Here is a 22488-nt window from a genome sequence, read left to right as displayed (position 1 = left end):
CACTATCAGTACATAAACAGTCATGCAGTCATACCTCACCACTACAGTAATGTCGGTTGCAATGCTGAAGTCACACATTGCGTGTGTCCTGCTGTGGGTGTTTCATGGGCGGATTACAATTTTCCAGAGTGACTAAGGCACTCACACCCAAAAAAACAGAAGGGACATGGCGACTGCAGGTGGATGCTGAATTTCAATAGCTGTGTTTACAACAATGACTCAACCAAAATACAATTTTTTTCTCATTTACTTCAAATGTTTTCATTCAGCAAGGACATGCTTAGTGTTTTTGCTTATTAGGGGTGCATGGTTTGAATTAGGAAAGACTGGAATTGGATGCTTTTTTGGTTCAAACATGCATTATTTTAGATTGATTTTATTTTGCCTGATCTTTTTTTATGATGTACAGTGTATGTCGTACACAGTGTGTGAAGTACCCCATGGTATTGTGGGGGTCCCATGTTGACTGGCTACTCCAGCATTGGCTGGATGCTAACTCACTCGCTATAACGCCACTGATGCTAGCTTCAATAACAGCAAAATGTTCAGTTTAACAATACGTCTGTAAATGCTCTTTTCTAGTTTGGTAATGAGCTCTACCACACATTAACACATCTCCTCTTTTGTCTTCTGTTTGAGTAATAAGTATCACTCTTTCCACCAAACTCTTGCAAAATTGGGAGGTTTTCAGATTTACATATATGCCACAGCAGAGAGTAAAGTTCCTCAGAAGTACTCCGGGCATAGTTATAGCTGCCAGGCTATGAAGGACTGGGTGAGCCAATTTGTTACAGGCAAAGGCAGATCAGTGCTGTCACTAGTTAGTTAAGAATACCAAAAACAGAAGCTCACTGATTGTGGGTGAAGCAAATAAACAATGGGTCTTATTCACCAATATCTAATTTTTTTCTTAAATTTGTTCTTGAGAAAAGCCCTAAGAAAAAGTCTACGCCAGATTCATGACGTGTTACGAAACCGCAGAATTGTTCGCACTTTTGTGCTCTTGAGTGTGTAAATTCTGTTCTTATCTAAGAACAAATTCCTAATAAGAAAATATTGGTGAATGTCACAATCTTCACAAAAACTGCATAAGTGAGTTTTAAGAACAAATTTTTTCTTAAGAACGGTTGATGAATGAGGCCCCATGACCTTTCCCTGAATTTGCATTTGAGCGTCTATTTTTCCCTAAAGGACAGTATGACATCATAATAAGTTTATTTTCAGGGACCCTCCAGAAATTTAATTTTGAGACATTCAGGAGGTCCCAGACCCCCAGGACCCCCTGTATTTTGTACCTTGGTCATACATCTGTTTAAGTGTCAGAAAAAGCAGAAAACATATATGTAACAGAAAATTACATAGAAGCCTCAAAAATTAAAATTAATATATATTTTTTTCTATATTCAGTGTGTCCACCCTTTATCTTTATAACAGCTTCCATTCTTTCCAAGAGAGTTGCCTTCAGTTTTTCAAAGAAATCTGCAGGGATAAAAATAACAATTCCATGCTGTCAGTGGCAAAGACCAAAAAATCCATCTGCCTCCACAAAGCATGTGCAAAATAAATCCAAGAACCAAGAAATTCCCGGGCACACTGTCTTAAGAAAAGTATAAAAAGCATTTACAGAAGCATTGCAACATGTATAAAAATGTCCCGACGCGTCGCGGCCTTCATCAGGATACGAAACAATGGCATGACAATGCAATAAAATCTGCAGGGACATTTTTCCACACTTTCAAAGTTCAGTCTTAGAGGTAGGTTTCTTTTTCTGCTTTTACGATGCAATAGGGGTGGGAATCTCTAGGCACCTCACGATTCGATTCGATTACGACTCAGAGGGCCGCGATGCGATTATAAAACGATTATCGATGCATCTCGATGCATCTTTTTTTTCTACACAGTGTTTCTATTTTCTCACTGTGTGAGGACTTGGTAATGTTAAAGCAAAGTATTTGTAATGATCCATAATGAATTTACTTCCAATATCTTTTATTAATAAAACAAATGGAAGTGATGTGGCAACTGAACTGGAAGGCTCTCATTCACTGCTGTTTGGAGCACATGAGACGCTGCTGCCACTCATCTGCGATAAAATGTGCAGTTACAATGAAATAAGATCCAGTGGTAGTGGATGTCCACGCAGCACACGGTACAGCCGTCCTACCCGTTTTCTTCAGTGATTGTATAACTTCGGTTTTGGTCTCGTTGGGAATCTCTGTGTCAGTAAAATATCTTTGAGACGGGACGTGTGCAACACAGCGCGAAAGCCCTGTTTCGCAACGTGGAGACTGCAGGTCACATAGCAACGATGCGTTATTCGCATTCATAAGCACTGCAGTTGGTTGGAGACTGTCAAACACTAAACAGTTGCGAAGATGAAGTCGCTTCTCTTTCGAATTTTCCCGTTCCACCTTAAATGGTTCCACATTTACATTCGGCGCCTCCGGCAGAATTTAAGGTGGAACGGGAAAATTCGAACAAGAAGCTGGAGAATGAGAAGCGACTTCAGCCTCGTAAAACAGTCGAATGCTGGGAGGCATTTTACAATAAACTACTGAACGTTTGAGGAAAAGTTTCCTGACGGAAAGCGGCTATAGCTAAGGCTTAAAGCAGAGCAAAGTAAATCTGCGTTTTTGTTTATATTGTTTAGCCTACACTAGGAGATTAACACATACTGAGACATACTGGACATTAAATGTTGTGGCTCCCAAGGTGGTTTGATTTTTGTTGAAAGGCAAAATGGCTCTTCTGAACATTTGGGTTGTGCCTCCTGACCTAACCTGGCTTTTAATGTAGTGGGAGCCGGTCGGATTTCTCGCTCATCCAGTAGCGTTTTTGTTATGTGCCACCACAGACTGTCCGGGGGCTGCACTTACCCACTTCCAGTTCCACCTTTTACGTTCCGCCAACATTATGTTATAAATTAAATATTTAGAAAATCGATTGTGAATCGATTCAGAATCGTCCACGTCCGCATCGCGATGCATCTAAGAATCGATTTTTCCCGCACCACTACGATGCAAGTAATCTTAGACATGTGCAGGTCCGTCCATTGTTCTGAGGAAACCAGTAACTTCTTTGTTTAATTTGCAAATGTTTGCAAAAGTCTCCTGAAAAGAATGAAAGCTGTGATAAAGGCTAAGGGCAATCACAATGAATGTTCAAAAGAAGAAATTATATTTAGTTGTTGAGGCTTCTGTGTATTTTTCTTTAAAAGATATGTTTTTTTCTCTCAAAGCTGAAAATGAATAATTTGTAGTTATTGTCCGTATTGACTGGAAATGAAATAAATGAATCTCTGGGTTTTGCACAGAACTGTAATTAACATTATTAGTTTGTAAAGTGTAGAGGAGTATAAAATATTATGTCGTAATATACACAGAGGAGCATAAACAAAAAAGTCAGAATATTACTGACCAATTGAATTGGCTCATTCCGTCATTCTTGGATGTCATTTTTTGTTTCTTGCATGTTTTATTGGTGGCACTTACAAGATAAAGAGACCCTGTCCTCTCTGAATGACACCATGGAGAATCAGTAATTACAATTTCGTCACCAAGCACAACACTTTTTCCAAAGCTCAAACGCACAGTGTGAGCCTGCCAGCCCAGAACATGAACAGACACATCCAAATCAGCACAATGCTCTAATCGCAAACAGTGAGGTGAGGTAGGATTAAGTTACTTGCATTGGCTCCAATAGTGACTGACGCTTGATTCTTAATTCTTTCGAGTGCACACCTTCACACCACCCAGTTTCAATGGAAAACATGATTTTGAAGGCACTTTTGAAATGCTTTAACAGATAATGCTCGGGGGGGTAAAGGGAAGAGAAAAATGTATGAATCAATATGTTAGTTTTTTTAATAGAAATCATTTCTACAAGAGTGTTCTTTTAACAACAGTACATTCTTTCAAAAATGTATAGGGGCACAATTATTGGCACCCCTAAAAACATCTAAATCACTTAAGAATAGTGGACCTCATTCACCAACCATTCTTAAGAAGAAATTTCTCCTTAAAACCCCTTTTTTCATGAAGATTCTGAGATTCATCAATGTTTTCTTTATTTTTAGGTAAGAAGTACGCACACTCAAGAGCACAAAGGGTGCAGTTTATAAACAAGTTATGAATGTGACGTAGCCTTTTTCTTAGGACTTTTCTCAAGAATTTAAGAAAAAACTTAGGAAGACATGGGCAAATAAGGCCCATTGAGAGTATTAGAATTTTGCATCTTTAAAGGCAGAAAAATCTTTCTTTTTATGGTTCTAGTCTCCAGGAACTCCATTGTTGTTTATGACAAGCTCTTGTTTCCCTGGGGTATAAATATGAGGTTACACACATGTAAAATCTTATTGCCATCTATCAGCATGGGTAACACCAAACAGCTGTGAACTCAAATAAGACAGAAGGTTGTGGAGCTGCAGAGATTGGAATGGAAATGGTTATAAAAAATAAGAAGTCCATTGAAATTACCATTAAGCACAATCAAGGTGATAACAAAAACAGCTTAAAAAGCATGTAACAGTTGAAAATTTGTCAGGAAGAGGATGCATAAGCATACTGCCCCCTATGTCCATAATGAAGAGGAATGACCCAAAAATCACCGTTTCACAACTGCACAGCTTAATTCAATCTTGGGACTTTCAAACCACCTCCATGACTAGCCCATAAGAACCCAGACCCAGTTCACCCTAAAGGAAACTACTGTCAATCATTAGACCCACTTCACTTATCAATTTCCAAGTTTTTGTTGCTGGGAGTGTAATCAGGGTCTTCAGTGTCATCTGAGCTATCTTCACATCCCTAAAACTCACTGTCATCTCCACTGATGATCTTGAGTGTGTCCTGAAGACTGTATCAGTTCTTGGTATTTATATTACAAGTAAATAATATTACATTGAAATAGGGTCAACATAGGACAGTAGAAATTTTGTTCGTTTGTTTTGTTTACCAAGTAAAGCATCTCAACTAAAGCCAAGGTGTAATTTCAGTATTGATATGCAAAAAATATTTCATATTACATTTTTATTACAAATTTAATAGATTTGACATTATTTTATGTTTACATTTGTTTAAATATGCCTTAAATTGAACAACAAAAAATATAATGATACAAAATAATAGAATCAGTCAAATTAATTGAGCAGATAATTAGTATTTTTCTTATTGTGACAAAGAGGTCACATGATGTCTTCTGTAACTATTTTACATTTAAAATCCCGATGTAACATATATCTCACAACACAATTTCGTAACTTATATTTCATTATTTTATTCTAGAAATGGGGTCAGAATGTTATCAAATGTTATTAAAGCATTAACACTGTTAAATAGGTTGGGACATACGTGTAGAAACAAATAACACACTTATAAAATTAGCTGGTTTGGTCTCATGCACTAACCAAGCACACCACCATTTTGTTAACGAGGTCACATGAACACAAATCCACAAATTGTCATATGACTGCATCAGGAAGTTCAGTATATGTTACTTAGGGACATCAAGAGGATAAAGTGAAGGATAAAGCCGTATAAGGACCTTTCCAGACCTTTTAAAGTGTTTGTGACACATATGTCACAATGTCATGGGTATTTTGGGCTAGAAGCTTGAAAGAGTTCCACAAAAAAGTCTTTATTAAGAGAAAGGCACAAATTGCAGTGCCTGAACCTTCTGAAACATCATTGGAGCTACAAATGGAATCGTATGATGTGGTCAGATGAGACAAAAATGTAAGACGCACACCATTGTCACATTTGGCATAAAAAGCATGCATAGGTTATTATATTGCTGCTGTCAGAAGATTTCCATTTTTGTTGTTTTTCAGTTTTTGACATAATTTGAAAATACCTGTTGCCCTTTACATTGTATGTACGTCATAAAGAATGGACCAAAAGAAACGGCCCAAAACGACTAGAAAAAAGTCTGGTTCCATTGACATACATCAAAAGTGAAGTAGGTTTTTCCTTCTCCTGTAAAGTTACCATTTTGGAGATACAAGGTTTTCTTTCCGACAACAGCGATATATTGATTTTAGCTCATTTTCATGAAGGGTGGCTGTAGCATTGATATTTGCTTGGTGGAAAGCCCACTCACAACAATACACAGTATGAAAAATCATGGTCTATAATGCATTTTGGAAAGAAACTCTTCAGACATTGATTATTAATATGATAAGCATGATAAGTGATATCAAACATTTTGATGTTTGGTAGTGTATAGTGCTGCATAATCCATTTATAATGTTCTCTATATATTTTCACTTCTTACAGTATTCCTGCAGTATTGTCCTATAATAATTCATAATTTATTTCGTTTTTTTTTATTTATTTACTTTTTTTTTGGACAGCGACAAAATACAATGTTCTAACTGCTTATGTAAGTAACATGCAATGTTGAAAGATTACGAAAGGGTTTGACCAGCTTTTGTAGTTACACCTTAAGGTGAGTAACATGAGAAGAATTTTCAACTGTACAACAAAAAAGAAGTTGAATAATAACCACTGTTAAGGACAAAGACACTTTATGTTATATATAATGGAGAGTGGACAGCTAACAAAACTTTACCTCACTTTGCACTGTTTGCAGTTTATTTTTGAAACAATGAACACATTTGCTCACTCCAAAGCAAGCAGGCAAACATTCAGATAAATATGTAAAAAAATAAAAGACAAACAAGGCTAAATATCTTTTTTTGCCTTTATTCAGATATATCCCACAATGTTCAACTGTATTTTAATAAAACACATGAAAATCATACATTAAATTAGGGATAATATACAGCACTATCAGTAGTGCTCCTTAACGCACTAAATCTTATTATTTATTCAGTGAAACGTCTTTTAAAAAGACAGGTAATTAAACTATAAATGTAGCAGTATATTCCTCAGGAATCAGGAATGCTCTTCTCACTGCCTGGACCTAACCATTACAATATTTACTTGAAAAAGTAAAAATATACACCCATTTCATTCATTGGTTAATAAGGAAAACTCATATTAATTCTATCATTATTTCATATTAATGCCCACTTAAATAACAGGATGGCACTTGCAAGCTAAGGCAAAACAATGATCAACAGTTGATTATATAATTCAAGAACGCTGTCCTGCAACAACTGCATCAGACATTAAACCAGCTCACCATGTGTGGATTATTCTGCTCTCGGATTAAACTGCAACACCAATGGTGATTCATCACTGAAAGCCTTTTTAGTCCAGATTTGGACCTAACTGGTCTTACAAGTGGTATAATGCTGTGGAGTCAATCATCAGTCATGATACATTATTACTATTGTTTAACTCCTCTCTCTCTCTCTCTCTCTCTCTCTCTCTCTATATATATATGTATTCATCAGGATTCATTAAACAAAAAGACATATCCTAGATCACTCATAGAGATTTTGATGCCTTACGCTGCAGTGCCATGTATAGATGTTCACAAGCCACTTTTTCCACGTCTGAGTCAAGTCTCAAGTCTCTAAAGTGCAAGTCTGAGTCCCCGTTTCAATTCTTTTTTAACTTGCCCTCACCCCCTTCGACTCAACACTCAGATGTGTCACACCTATGTTACATAACTCATTGGCCACCCGATGGCAGAAGGGGAGGAGGGGCAGTGAGGAGTGGCTTATTTAAAAGGAACATACCAACCCTCGGCAAGTCAGCCTCAATGGGCTAATCAGCTAGCCATGCAAACTTTGCCATGCAAAAAGTTTTTAAGAAGACATTTGAGCATAACGTACTTAATGTGTGTGAGTAACTGCTTTGCCGGCTATTAACATAGAGTAGAACCGTGGTGTATGTTCTAGATAGCCGTGTAGCCTTTAGCATGCTAATGAGACAGTTAGGAAAGTGATGAAGTTGTAGTTCAGCAGTCTAAGTATAACAGATGGAATAGTTTGTAACTCAAAGCCCAGCAATAGAATGTTATGCAAGTTTACTGCTGTAGCTTACAAACAGTTTTGCCTGCCATTTTTTGGGGGTTTGAAAAGGGAAATGCATCAGGTCACCATGACTTCTGGGCAAGTTCTACTGCTGAAGTTGACACTAGTGTTCACCTGATCCCTCCCTTGTCCCTCTGAAGGCCCAACTACCCCTTCTCTTGAGCTATTAAAGTAACCGAACAGCTCTTAAGATGGCGCTGAGATTCCCCCAAGGGAAAGTGGCAAGTCCAAGTGGACGAGGGCTTGTTAAAACCGGTATTGAAACAGCGGGGTGAGTCTTTAGCTGTCAACTTCAGTTAAGGCTTAGTTAAAAGTGAATTCCGCCAATTTTTAAACTTCCCACATAATTAAGTCATCAGGATGTAAACTGAGTAATTCAGACTGGTTTAATATAAAATGTTACAGGGAAATGTAGAGAGGCAGAATTGTTTACAGTGGTGGTGAAAGGAACCAGACATCCAATGCATTTAATCTCTCTAAAATCTATTTCACAGAAAGTTATTACACAAAATGGTCATGAATATGCCGCTATTTTATATATATGATGCTATTTTAGGATTATCAACATTACATATAAAACACAGAAGAATGGCCATATTTGTTTTGCAGACATCATGACACCCGGTTCCCATCACCACCACTGTAAAATAAAGTCAGAAAGTTTTTCTACATTTCTTATCAAACCACTCTGAATTACTTTGTTTGCATCAGCCATTGAATTATTTGGAAATTTTGAAAAATTTGCAAAATTCCTTTTTAAACAGTTGGAGCAAAATGTTTTTTTCATTAAAAAAGCGACTCATTATTTCTAGGGAATGCACTGCAAGCCAGTTAGCTATTTGCTATCCAAACTACAGGCTAATTAAGCTATCAGGGTCTTATAAAATTCAAAGTTTCCTTTAAAAAGACATGCAATTTTCAACGCAGCTCTAGTCCTCAGTCTAAACAGTTGCCAACTCAAGTCCTTATTTCTGGTGCCATGAGAGACCACTCCTTCCTTACAGCAATAGTGACCTCTAGTGGCACACAGCAGCAAAATCACTTACACAAACCCTGAGTACTGAGGTAATGTGGAGTGGGACGTGTGAACAGAATAATACATGCTACTCTTCTGCTAGTCTCTTCTAATAACTGAAACGTCATACAGTACTGCAAAACAGGACTTGCTTATGGCTGATTTTTTGCATTTTTGCACATTTTCCATGCTGAAATTGTTCCGTTCCTTTGAGGTGCAATGGTAAGTACAAATCAAAATAAGAGTGTTCTTTACTTCTTCTGTATGCAAAATAAATAAATAAATACCTAATAATAAGGTGTGATATTTACATGTGTATAAGCCAACCTTTTTTTTTTTCCCCAAAAAAATGTTTTGGGGAAAATCACATCTGCAAGATACATGACTGTGCATCTCTGCAAACAGAGATGTGACGTGCCTGGTAGTGAATGGAGGCAATCAAAAAGTAATTTTAAGGCAACTGAAGTTCCCAGAGCCAGTCAGTGTCACAAAAGCAAAGGATGGCACTTTAAAGGATGTCATTACCCCACGGACAACAAAGATAAAGATTACATTTTTCAAAAAAGTAAAAGACTAAGTTTAGAACATCACTGTGAAAAATACTCCCAGCAAAAGCAGAATTAATGGAGAAGGAATGAAAGAATACAGTATTAGCTAAAAATGCTTGGGGAAAAAAACAAACATTGAGTTCCAAAACAATAGTCTGTGGGCAGATGAATCAAAAAGTAAAACACGTGGGACGCCACAGGCCCTGCTCTTTTTGGCTAACAACCATGCAGCGTATGAAGTAGTCGTGCCATCACACTGACAATCCAAACATGTTGGGTGACGTGCCATGCAATGCTGCATCAGGACCAGGCTGGCTTGCTACGACTGGCAGATGACATACATATGTAAAATATGTGGAATAAGACATTTACCCACCCCCTTCATTTGTCCACATGCTTAATTTAGTCAGCATCAGTGCAATAGTACAAAGCTGTGACAGGATCTGAACTGTAGCTCATGCTTAAAAACCCACAAAGGTCATGAACTAAAAATAATTGTGCGTGAAGAAATGGGCAGTGCCAGAAGTCACAGTCACTCTCACAAAAGAGTGCTTACACAGTTAATAAGCAAAGTGGAAACATGGACTTTTTCCCCCCAAAATCCTTTGGTCTTTTGGTCTTACTAATTTTCATTTTTAGGTGCTGCTTCTGAACATTCAGCCACAAATGTGCAAAAATGCAAAATTGGATCAACACACACAGGTTAAACGTTTTCAAGGCATTCACATTACAGAAACTTCGTCTAAGCCTCGGTTCTGATCGAAAATTACAATCACAACATTTACCTACTCAATACTTACTCAAGAAATTTTGTCAAAGAACAGATTTGAAAAAATCTACAGTGATCACTGGTGCTGGACTCTCAATGTTTGACATGAGAGCTTTGGTTGAGGAGAACATTGCTAAAGGCTCACTTAAGTCCGTGGTTTGTTGTATACTAGAAAATCAGTTACGTCGTGCCACACATTACTGTCATGGTAGAGATAGGTCATGGAGGACTGGAGCGACGGCTGCAGGGTGTGGGGGTAGTACTCAAACAGCCAGAGCACGATGCCCCATACCAGAGTGGCAAAGAGTGGGAATGGGTCTCTTTTGGGTTGAGGGATGTAGCCTTTCTCCACAGCGAGCCGAGATAATGCAAACAGAATTCTAGACAACAAGTACATGTTTATCTGGGGAAGAGAAGATAACAGTAGCATTTAGGTCAAATACACTTAAAATAGAAGACAGACATTATGGCCCTTGGTCATCAAAGACATTTAGTATTATCATTGATATTTTCTATTTTTATTTTATTATTGATATTGTTGATAGTAATGATTTAGATGTTTGTCAAAATATTATGTTGAAACCTACATGCACTCCAATCAGACATAAATTAAAACTGATAAATAAAATGGATGGAAATCCACAAATAAAGAAACTGTCAAGGAAATGTGTTCATTTTATCATCAGACTCGCAACTTTAATAAATAAGATCCTATACGCTTTAAAAAGTATATAAGGTTTTTCTATAGCTTCACATTATTTCTCAGTTTTTATATATATTATATATATATATATATGCATGCTTCTCTCTAGAAATTAAGTCCACACACTCACTTGGCTGTTAATGTTATTATTGTCTCCGAATACAAGCCAACCCCCAATACAAGCAGCCAGAAAAGCGTGTGATTGAAGACTCTTTCCCTGAATGTGCTGCTGAAGAGCTTGCAGTCCTTTATATGTGAACACAAAGAGAGCAAGGTTCCTTGAGTGTGTATATGTGGCCTGGGCAATCGCTTTCAACTTGGACTGCAGGCTGGGAAGCAAAACAGAAAATACATATATATGAGGTAAAAGAAAAAAAACAAAAAAACATTCAAATTAGAAAATCATCTCTAAGGCATCTATGGTCAAGGCATGGTAGGTAGGTGGGTAGGTAGGTAGGTACACCCCATAAAAATTAAGAATACACACAATCAGAATTTTCCTAAATAATTTGCCTGAGCTATGCGTAACATTCAATACTCAGCCTGTTAGACCTGTATAAGACCACGTACTCAAAGGACTTAGCACCTATATGTATGAGGGCCAAATATTCAATATATTATAATACACTATAGCACTACTGTCCCAGGCTCCATTAATCTTGTGAACGTTGTTCAACCAATTACATTTCTCAAATTTCAGCAAATCAGTCATCAGAAAAGTGAATTACAAAAAAGTAAGTACTGCTGGCGCTACAGATGCTCATCAGTATGAAAACATCAATAGTGACTGACTTTGCAGATTTTGCCAACTGTGCTTATTTTATTTTATTCTTCACATTTGCACATGAGGAAATTTTAAGCATTTAAAATCCATGCACTGTTTCCATCCATTCAGTTTACTGCATGAAGCCACCTGAGATCATGACACAAATAAGATGGAAACTGAACAATCTCTACTAAAAGAGGATACAAAATTCCACAAGCTAAACTACACAAGAAGTAAGGGCAGAGTGACATGCCCTTTTGTACCATAGTGTACTTTACCTGCCACTTCTAAAAAGAAATGTCATCACTAGGGCATGGGGGGCACGGATCTTGGCACCGTATCTGTAATAAACAAAATGAATCAATAAAATGAATCAATAAATGAAAGTTAAATGTTAAGCATTCTGGGTCTGTGAGATAACACAGTTCAGGTGACGGAATAAGAATTCTTTATGAATACAATCTTTAGTAATTCTACAGAAATTTCTAAAGACTTTCTAAATCTTATTTCAGCAGGATTGCTATAAGAATCTTACAGTAAATTTGGACAATCACTCCAGTATGATGATACAGATCACTTAATACCGTACTTACTTAGAAAGTAGTATTACGGGAGATGAAAGTATTATAGATTATTATGAAAGTATTATAGCGCTAGAGAAATCTTACAGTATAATTATGGTTGTTTTTTTAAGATACAACCTGAATTTTGCCTTCAGCCGCAAGATAATAATGTCTGGTAAAATGCATGGAAAATGTGTGATCTACATTCAAATTATGTAGTTAGCTTGTTGGGACACAACTGTGTTTCGCATCGTTAAAAAAAAGTTAATTACTAACAGTTACAGAGACGCGACCTGCGCTCTGCTCCCTCTTGTTAGGCAGCTAAGCATGAAGCTTAGGTCATATTATTCTCCAGACACCAGAACGTAACTGCTGCACTATTTAAGGTGGAACGGGAAAACAAGAACAAGAAGATGGCGAATGGGAAGCCAACTGAAGCCTCGTCCACTTAGTTAACAGCTAACTAGGTTAGCACGCTGAATACTTAGCCACAACAGTGGTCAAGTCAGCAAACCAAAAAATAGTCAATCTATGAATGCAAAAACATTTCTATGTACAGACAAGACTATGAGGACACACTATATCAACTAACTTAATGCCATAAAAGCAATGAAAGAAGCCGCACTACCTGGAAAAAACACGGTAATGCAGTTAAGTGACACTCACACTGCGCCATTTCTGAGTCCTTTCAGGACAGCAAGAGCTGCTTTGTATTTCTCCTGTTGTAATAAGTTGTTGACTGTATACAGCAGAGTTTTCACCAGATCAGACCCGGCCATGTCGGACTTTGAGGGACTCTTCAGTGCTGTAGCACTAACGTACGTACAGAGTTTCACTCAAGGGTCGATCAGAAACTCTAAATGCTATTATGGTTCCGCCTTACATGCTTACATGGAAAGCAGCTCCATTCCATTAATTCCCTCACGGACCCGTTTAAGGACACTAACGAGCCGAGCGGAAGAGCAAATCAAACTCAACGTTTTACATTTTATGAGAATAAATAAATCATTTAGGGGACATGGAATTGCACGAGTTAATAAGTAATTCATTAACTCATTTATTCATCTTCCACATGCTTTTTATTTGATGCTTAGTAAGATTACATCTGAATGTGGAAGCAGTAGTAAATAACTAATAACGTATGTACTGTAGCGTGTTCTGGAAATGTTTTTCCTGATAGTTTTAGGGTGGTTCTACAGCATTTATTCGCTGGGTTTTTCTACAGAGACTATTTCGGCCTGGCTAGCCTGCTGGCTATGAGTTTATGTTTTGGCGGACAGAGAGAGAGAAGGCGGGGGGCTGTCTAGAAGAGGAAGACACGTTATTTTAAAAAGACTCTGACAGCTTTTGGTTTCATATTCCCAGAGAAATTTTCAAGAAGCTTGGTGGAATTCATTTTATGTTGAAATGTGATTTTAATTTGAAAAAAAATTACCCATTGAATTGTCCTTATTCCACCAACAGGTTTGGTTATATTGGAAAATGATCTACAGTCACAATTTCACACCTCATAATACTCCAGTCTGGAACAATAGATGCACTACCTACAGATTCAAATCACTGTTCATTTCTGAATGGTTTGAACAGGGAATATTCCAATAACTTTCTTAGGAGCTCTTTTACTAGGATACTGTACCCAAATGTTTGTTTCAGAAATTCAATTCTTCTTTTTTTCCCAAAGGATTATATATGTAAACTCAGATCTATGTATATTACGTTTCCTGTCCCCCAAAGGCTAAGGAAGTTCATTTCAAAATAATGAATGGAATATACCCATCTAAATAATTTGTGAGACAAAGGTTTAATTTCAATGAAGATGTTTGTGCATTCTGTAAAGAAGATATTGAAACAATTGAGCATTTATTTGCTTCTTGTAAGCACTCAAACACATTTTGGGATGATTTACATTATTGGTTATACCCAAAGATTGTGGGTTTAAGTGAGTTTACAAAGGCAGATATTATATATGGAATGCTTTTCTGAGATACAGATTCTGATGTAAATGTTATTTTGTTGTTAGGAAAATTTTTCATGCATAAAGTAAGGTATATGAAAACAACACCATCTTTTTACATTTTTCATAAGGAGCTCATTTACTATTTTGGTACCTTAGAGTGCATGAAAAAGAAAAATGCCAGAAAGTTACTAAAATTAATTTATGAAAATGGTTTGAAAGACACTAGGGAGTAATTGTGTCTCCCCTAACACTCCCTTTTTAAAATGTATTATTATTATTATTATTATTATTATTATTACATATATATATTTTTTATATGGTTACTTGAATTTACCGACTGCTTTGGTTTGTGTTAAGTAAACAAGTGTACACTGAACTGCCATTACTGTTTGTACATTGATTGCACAGAAAAAAAAGAAGGCTGGGGGCCAGAGAGCTGAGGCTGAGGGGCAGGTGTAAGTTTGGGTTAAGGCAAACTGTTGCAGAAAAGTTCTCTTTTTGTGCGATGTGGCTGGGGCCAACCTTGGCCTCTTAATAAAGCACAACAGCATGGGCATAAGTGGTGCCTTTTTCCGGAGCAGTAAACGCTACTAGTATACGCACCTATGCAGAATGACCAATAGCCTCTTTGCTTTGACTGCATTATCTGGATGTCAAGCAAAGTGCTCTTTTTTCGTTGCTGGCTTTGCAGGCTATGCATGAGTAACTACCTGATACATTTCCCAAGTCAAGTTTCTGATTAGTTTGGGGAAACATTATTCCCAGCTGCCTGAGCCTGGTGCCAAGTAAAGTTAGCGATCAATGTCTGCTATACAGCTGAGCTAGCAACATTATCTGGGGGAACATATCTATGTTCCCAAGGCTCTATGTTCCTGCCATACTTCCCTCTAACTCTTTATATGAAACAAACCTCAAAATACTACTTTAATAAGACATATGAAAGGGTTCCTAAGGTAATGTTGGGTTCCTGAGATCATCAGAGGTCATACAATGGACAACATGGAGCAGATTTTAAGGATGCACTCATCCTCAGCCAGCTAGCCTTATTGTCTTATTAGCTAGCCTAGCTTTGTAATGTAAACAGTTTTTTGAGAAGGCAGCACATAGCATACATATACCCAGGACCTGGGGATCATAGGGCAGTTTACTAAAAATTTCAATGAGCAAAGAAAGGGCCCTGGTCCTTAGGAACATAGCAGGGGTCACCAATCTTATCCACATGGGGCCGTTATGGCTGCAGGTTCTCATCTCAATCAGGCAGAAACACACTTGATTCCACTTGTTTAATTAGTTGGTCTCAGTCATCAAACAGTTGATCAGTTATATGATGCGCTGCTGCTTGGTTGGAATGAAAACTTGCAGGACACTGGCCCTTTGCAGATAAGCTTTGTGACCTCTGCCACATCTAGTAGAAACATGGATCACAGAACGCCATGATTAAAGCAGAATGTTGAATGTTTATGACAATGATAGTTTCAAGCTTCAATTAAGTAGGCAGTCAGCATGAAGTGAAATCGATTTAGTTCAACTTACTTTATTCATATTTAATTTAGATATTGCTGCTGAGCCTGGCCACCTAAGCTAACGGCAACAGCGGCAAGAAGAAAAGTCAAGAAGGAAAACTTTCTTATCTTTAATGTATTTTAATACATTAGATTTAAGTTTCTTACCTTTAATGTATTTTAATACATTAAGATTTCAGTACAAGTCATTTTGGATCATTCATATCACTCCATGCAATGTGACACATTACGCAAGAGCGTTTTTTAAAATGTTTTTTAAAAAGTGTAGGTATATTGATATATTTTAAGTTTGCAGTATTAAGCATATTAAATTTAAATTATTTTTGATCTGAATGAGAATTTTGTTCTGCTCTCCACTCCCTGTGAGCATGCTGACCATGAGGCTTTGTCAACCAACTTGAGGCACCACAGACACATAGCATCAGTAAAGTCTGTGCCTTTAAGACTGATGTATGTAAATGGTCTCTGTTCTGATTGGCTGCTTTGTGCTGTGATTCATTCCAAAAGCAGTCTGGGCTCAAATGCTCCTTATAACTTAATACATACATCATCTAAACCGCTTATCCTTCTGGGTCGCGAGGGGGGGGGGTGCTGGAGCCTATCCCAGCTGTCATTGGGCGGAAGGCAGGATACACCCTGGACAGGTCACCGGTCCGTCGCAGGGCAGACAGACAGACATACACATTCACACACACCTAGGGGCAATTTTAGCATGTCCAATTGGCCTGACTGCATGTCTTTGGACTGGGAGGAAACCAGAGTACCCGGAGGAAACCCACACAGACACGGGGAGAACATGCAAACTCCACACAGAAAGGACCCTGGTCGCGCGGCCGGGAATCGAACCCAGGCCCTTCTTGCTGTGAGGCGACAGCGCTACCCACTGCGCCACCATGCTGCCTATAACTTAATATAATATTTTAATATATAATATATATTATTATTTAATCATATATAATATATATACTTTTGACATGACATGGTCCCTTTAACTCTAATAATTGGTTAATTAGTTAACCACATAAAGGCATTTCAGCACATTTGAACTTTAGTTTAGGCCTAATCAGGGTCTCTTACATCAGAGAAAGTGAAAATCCAAAACTATCAGTGTCTCACTAAGGCAGTCTGTGATGTATTAACAATTCCAAATAAATTCTGATTTCACCATTACTAAGCGTATAGTAATAGGAGTGGCATATAAAGAGCATGAATGTAAGCAGTTGTTCGCTTTTTTATTTTTTCAAAATATTAAAAATTATTAAAAAATAAACAAGCTACTAAATTTTGTAAATTTAGTTTTAGCCATTAATATAGAGTGCAGTTGCAGAGAACACAAAGGGACTTGAGGTCAAACAAGGACTTGAGGACTTGACCATGATTAATTATCAAGTCTATATATCAATACAGTTGAATGCAGTTTGACATCAGAGTAGAATATTTATACGATTTTTTGGGTCAATGGGAAACAAGCATCACCAATTCTCAGAATTAAAAGACCACTAAGATATTAAGTGTCATTATTATAATTAAGATTATGTTCCAGGCGGAAACAATTTGTGTTTGCTCAATAATTTAGCGGATAAAGCCCATTTAATCCTATAACATTCTCTAAAGCCTCGCTTTGCTCTGGAAAAGTAAGGAAGACCATTATAAGATTAGTATTTAGTAATTAGGGAAAAAATCAATAATATAGACCGATAGAAAAATATAGGACGGAAATGCATCTGCATATCTCTGTATGTCTCTATATAGACCTCAGTACATGATTTTGAATGCATCAGACATCTTGTGTTCTATTAGGCAAAACTGAAATGTCAGCTAAATGTAATATAGAAAAGTACAATATGAAACAGTAACAATGCAAGTCCACAGACTGATCTGCTGTAACCTTTTCAGCCACCAGGAGTCTCTCACTTACTTCTAGACCGCCTCAAAACGGCTCAGTTTTGGAGAGATTCACAAAAGGCTGGACTATCTAGCTGACATTTTATCTTCAGTATAAAACTGTGTTGGATTTTATGTGACCCAGGGGACACAGCTAATTCTATCAAAGGTCAGAAATTTCATAAAGATACAAATTTACAGGTGAAATGTTCTGAACGTCTGAAGAGTTGGGCAACTTAGTCCTGCTGCAGCTTCACTTGTAAATCTGCCTTTGCAATTCCAGCATTAATGTTAAACTTCCATCACATCTATTAAGTCTTACCACCTTTAACAGGAACATTTGGTTCTCTATCCTGTGACAATTCACAGTCACCTTCAGTTAAAAATGGCGAACCCCATTAAGACTTCCTTACCAAGACCAGTTCTTAATATGTTTCCAAATTGGCTTCCCAAATGTATGTGACAGAGAATAGAAAGAATACAGAAAAAAGATCTAGTATATAAATATGATATTTGGAATGAAGTCAAATAAAATCATAAAGCATTCCTTGAGCCAAAATTAGATGAAAATAATGCAATGCCAAGAGATAAAGCAAAGCAAAACAGCAAAGTGAAGTTTTATTTAAATATTTAAATATTCTGAAATGATCTAATAGCATCATAATACAAGAATCTATAGGAAAGCTGATGATGATATGATAAGAAATCAACAATTAAAAGTCAATATGAAATGTACTATGTTTTTGTTACGGTGCCTTTAAGACTGATATATGTAAATGATCTCTGCTCTGATTGACTGCCTTGTGTCATATTTCATTCCAAGAGTAGTCTGGGCTAAAACATTCATTATAACTTCAGCAGCTCAGTTTTCTATGACATGATCCCTTTGACTATAATAATTGGTTAATTAGTTAATCACATAAAGGCATTTCATCACATTTGAACTATTCAAAAATTAAAAGCCACTATGAACTGCACATAACAGCATGATCTAACATACAAAAGTTTGAACACCCCCAGTCAAATGACATGTTTTGTTGATTTGACTGTAAGTTTGTAACACATCCTCTACAGCAAACACTTTCAAGTATGGCACTTTTCTTTTTAGTGCACAGTTTATATGCATTTGCTGAGTTTAACATATTGAAGAACGAAATATGAAATAACTTTTGCAGTGGCTACATCATATGCTTTATTTTTTCAAATATGTGAAATTCAGCAAATAAAAGTAAAATATGTAGTAGTGTGTTCTCGGTAGAGGATGTGTAGCTTATTTTCACTTGACCAGGAGCATCCAAACCCACAAACAATGTAATGGATATTCATATTGATGGTTTTTCTCTGGTTATTGTAGTTTGAATGATGGGCAGTGATGTTGAATAATCACATTATGTTTTTTAAAGTATTTTAAACACCCCTCCCCACCTTCTCAACATAACTTTTCATTTGAACCAACAGTGTAATCATTTAAAACTCTTTAATTCAAATTACTTTAGGGAATGTTTACGCTGAAGCTGAATCATTAGGGTAATTAATTCAGTTGCAGTTCTGTTTTTGAACTCAGTTCTAACCAAGGTCTGCAATAAATCAACTGAAATCATCTAATTGTGCTGTAGATTTGAAAACTTCCAGTTCCCTATTCTGGCGTCCTTGGTAAAAATGAGCAGTTAAAGGCCATGAAAAAGTGCTGGTATTGATTTACATCTTGATCTTACACCTAAAATATGAGACAAATTCTTTTCATGAAAAAAATAAATAAATAAACACATTATAATCATTTGCAGTCCTACATTTAGTACTTTGTGTACTCCTGCCTTTCAAACATAAATGCTTTTTCTTCTCTTGTAATTCTGGATGAGGTGAAAAAACACATATAAATGAATCTGAGACCATTCCTAAGCGCAGTAATGACAAGAAATTGTAGCCAGTGAAAAATTCTCTTTGCACCAGTTTGCAAATAGGTTGCAATTATAATCAAATTGGTGACTCACAATTGCAGGAACTATTTTCTTTGATTAATTTGTGCTTATTGGCTGTGACTGAACCCATGAGCTACTGATTCACAGCTTAGGGTTTTTGAGCGCTGGCACATCACCAATATTAATTATAAATAACTTCAGTCTGTTCACAGTTTCTTCATATGTTGCTGATTACTCATATATGAAGAGACTAGAAAACATTGTTTTTTTTTCTCCTCAGGTCTCATGGAGAGCTGCACAAACCAAAAGCAGTCATAATGACTATGAGGCTAACAGCTAGCTTTGAAGACTTGAAGACTAGCTACTGAGAAAAGGGCCTATATTTAAAGGATCCATGTTCCACATTATATGTGTTATTCATATGTATTATATTTATTTATATATACATATATATGTATATTACTGTTGTCGGAAGAAAACCTCATATCTCCATTTTTGACATTTTTCATTTTTTTAATTTGAAAGTACCCGTGACCTTTTACATTGTTTGTTAATTTCATGATGAATGGACAAAAATAAATGACCCCAAATGACTTGGAAAAAAGTCTGGTTCCACTGACTTACATTAATAGTGAAGTAGGTGTTTTTTTCCTTTTATATATATATATATATATATATATATATATATATATATATATATATATATATATATATATATCAAATATATCAGCTGCCTTTACATTGTGTAGAAAATGTAAATGGTCCAGAATTACTCAGAATAAATCTTTTCTCCTTTAACCCCTTAAATGACCAGGACCCACCACGCATCCAAAGTTTATACAAATTTCTGTAACCAAAGAATAAACAAGTTTGCTTTGTAGTCTGTGAAGTTACTGAATAATAAGCCTTGGATCTTAAGGGGTTGACTTCCAGGTTTTATTCCAGCAGCAACATGTAAATGACCTCTGTTCTGATTGGCTTCTGTATCGTGCTGCATTCAAAAAGCAGTCCCAGCCAAAACACTCTTTATAACTTCAGCCTGAATGAGTGGGCATGACCATTTTTTGAATTCAAAACAGGCTGTTTTGGTAGCTTTGTTTCATAATGCCCGTTCATAATTTCTGTGGTTCAATATACCCCAGAAACTAAAAAAAGAAGACCACATGCTGAATTTCATAAGTAAAATAGATTATCACGTTTAATTTGAAAAAAAATGTTTTTCAGGATTACAGAAACATAGGGAAAAGGAAATATAATTAAATAAAAAAAATAGAGAAAAATAATCTCAATCAAAGTGGCAGGCTAAAACTCTTAGAGTAGAGAGAGAGAGAGAGAGAGAGAGAGAGAGAGAGAGAGAGAGAGAGAGGGAGAGAGAGAAGGAGAAAGTGAGAACGAAGGAGAAAGTGGTGGGAGTGAGAGCACCTGCAGGTGTCTTTCCCATCTAACAGAGATTTGGTCAAAGCAATTATACCTTCATGTAAATTATATGTAAATGAGACAATCTACATATACAATTGCTGATTCATCATGACAAATCAAAACTATTTTGAAACAGACTCGTATGAGCTCAGAAACAAAACTGAATATAGTTTATTGGTGAGATTCAGTCAACAAAGATAATGTCCATCATGCGCATCTTTATGACATCAGCAAGAGTCGCTCTTACTCAGGCCCATGCCCAAAGCCTTGAAGATTCCCAAATAATCAGCTTTCACCTAATTCTTTGATGATGAAAACCCAGTTCAAGCTCCTGTACCACAGGCCGTCACCATGTCTGGTAGGATAGACTGGAGATAGGCATAAATCCTTATCTCATGTTACAGTGTCCCTCTCAAGCAACATAACAACAAGCCTCACAGAGACACAAAAGCCAAAGATCTATTACTCCTAGGTGTAAGAAATATATTGTTAAGCAAAATTTACTATATTAAAAAGATCTAAGCTTGATGAGGGGAGATAATCTACATCCCTTCAGGGTTTTCAGGCTTAGCTTATGGAATGGCTTATTGTCAATCAAGAGTGTGTACATGAGATTGAAGAATTTTTAATCTGTATACTTGTTTGAACCTAATCTGTCACTATCTATCCTACAGTTGAGCTTTGTTTTTGTGTTATTGTTCATTATCTCTGGGCTAATTACATCAGGCCGCAGGCACTACAGTTGAAAACTAGCTAGTTGGCTAAAAATTGCACTTTTTCTTTGCTGTGATTAATGTGCACTGACCCTGATAAATAAAAAAATCAATCAATAAACCTCTTTTAAAAAAACAGTGAAGACAATTCAGTTTTCTATGATATGGGACCTTTGAACAATGTTTAGACAAAAAGCAGTAAATCAACAGATTTTTCACTGCAAAAGACATAAAAGCAATGATAGTCAATAGTAATCCAACTATGAGGATGAATTTTTCTGTTCTTCACTAGAACAAGCAAATCACCAGTTGACAATACAGGGTCAGACTGATAATCACAGAGAAAGGCTAAATAGCATGAAGCCCATTTATAGAGTTAGTGAATGATACAAGGATAAATGATTACAAAATGGTCATGTCCTGCTCCTACACTCTCAAAATAAAGCTTCTGAAATTGTTCAAGAAAAAAAAAACTTTAATTGGTATAGAACTAAACCTTTAAAAGATTCTTCTAAAAAGGTTCTTTAAAGAATCATCAATTAAGAGGTTCTATAGGGAACCAAAAGTGGTTCTTTTACATCATCGCTCCAAAGTAGACTTTTTTGCAGATCCAGAGGAACAAAATATTCTAAATGAGATCTTTTCTTAATCTCTTTTACTTCTCCTAGACATAGTTATGTCCTATTTGAAACCAGTGTGAGACTTGTGTCAGCTGAAATTCAGCTCTTGAGAATCTTCTCTGTTTGATCAAAATACTGTCTCAGAGG

The 22488-nt window shown here is 36.5% G+C and overlaps 1 protein-coding gene across 1 annotated transcript; it reads right to left on the bottom strand.

Annotated features, from left to right (window-relative positions):
- Positions 1–10208: 10208 nt before the first annotated feature.
- Positions 10209–13151, bottom strand: pxmp4 (peroxisomal membrane protein 4). The gene is made up of 4 exons (XM_036571000.1): positions 12973–13151; positions 12022–12084; positions 11108–11306; positions 10209–10677 (listed from the first exon to the last, which is right to left on the bottom strand). Exons 1-4 carry the CDS (start codon positions 13083–13085, stop codon positions 10420–10422), a joined length of 633 nt encoding a protein of 210 aa, XP_036426893.1. The 5' UTR covers positions 13086–13151; the 3' UTR covers positions 10209–10419.
- Between the last annotated feature and the right edge of the window lie 9337 nt (positions 13152–22488).

This window comes from Colossoma macropomum, unplaced genomic scaffold, assembly GCF_904425465.1.
Source record: "Colossoma macropomum unplaced genomic scaffold, Colossoma_macropomum, whole genome shotgun sequence".
In the NCBI taxonomy this organism is placed as follows: Eukaryota; Metazoa; Chordata; class Actinopteri; order Characiformes; family Serrasalmidae; genus Colossoma; species Colossoma macropomum.
Note: the sequence above shows the minus strand (reverse complement) of the source record. Positions and strands in the feature narration are given on the sequence as shown.

Coding starts and splice junctions, on each gene's coding strand:
- pxmp4 (XM_036571000.1), bottom strand. CDS start 13,085: ATGGCCGGGTCTGATCTGGTGAAAACTCTGCTGTATACAGTCAACAAC. Junction 12,085..12,972: donor GGACTCAGAAATGGCGCAGT/GTGAGTGTCACT, acceptor TGTTTATTACAG/ATACGGTGCCAAGATCCGTG. Junction 11,307..12,021: donor TTTCTTTTTAGAAGTGGCAG/GTAAAGTACACT, acceptor TTTGCTTCCCAG/CCTGCAGTCCAAGTTGAAAG.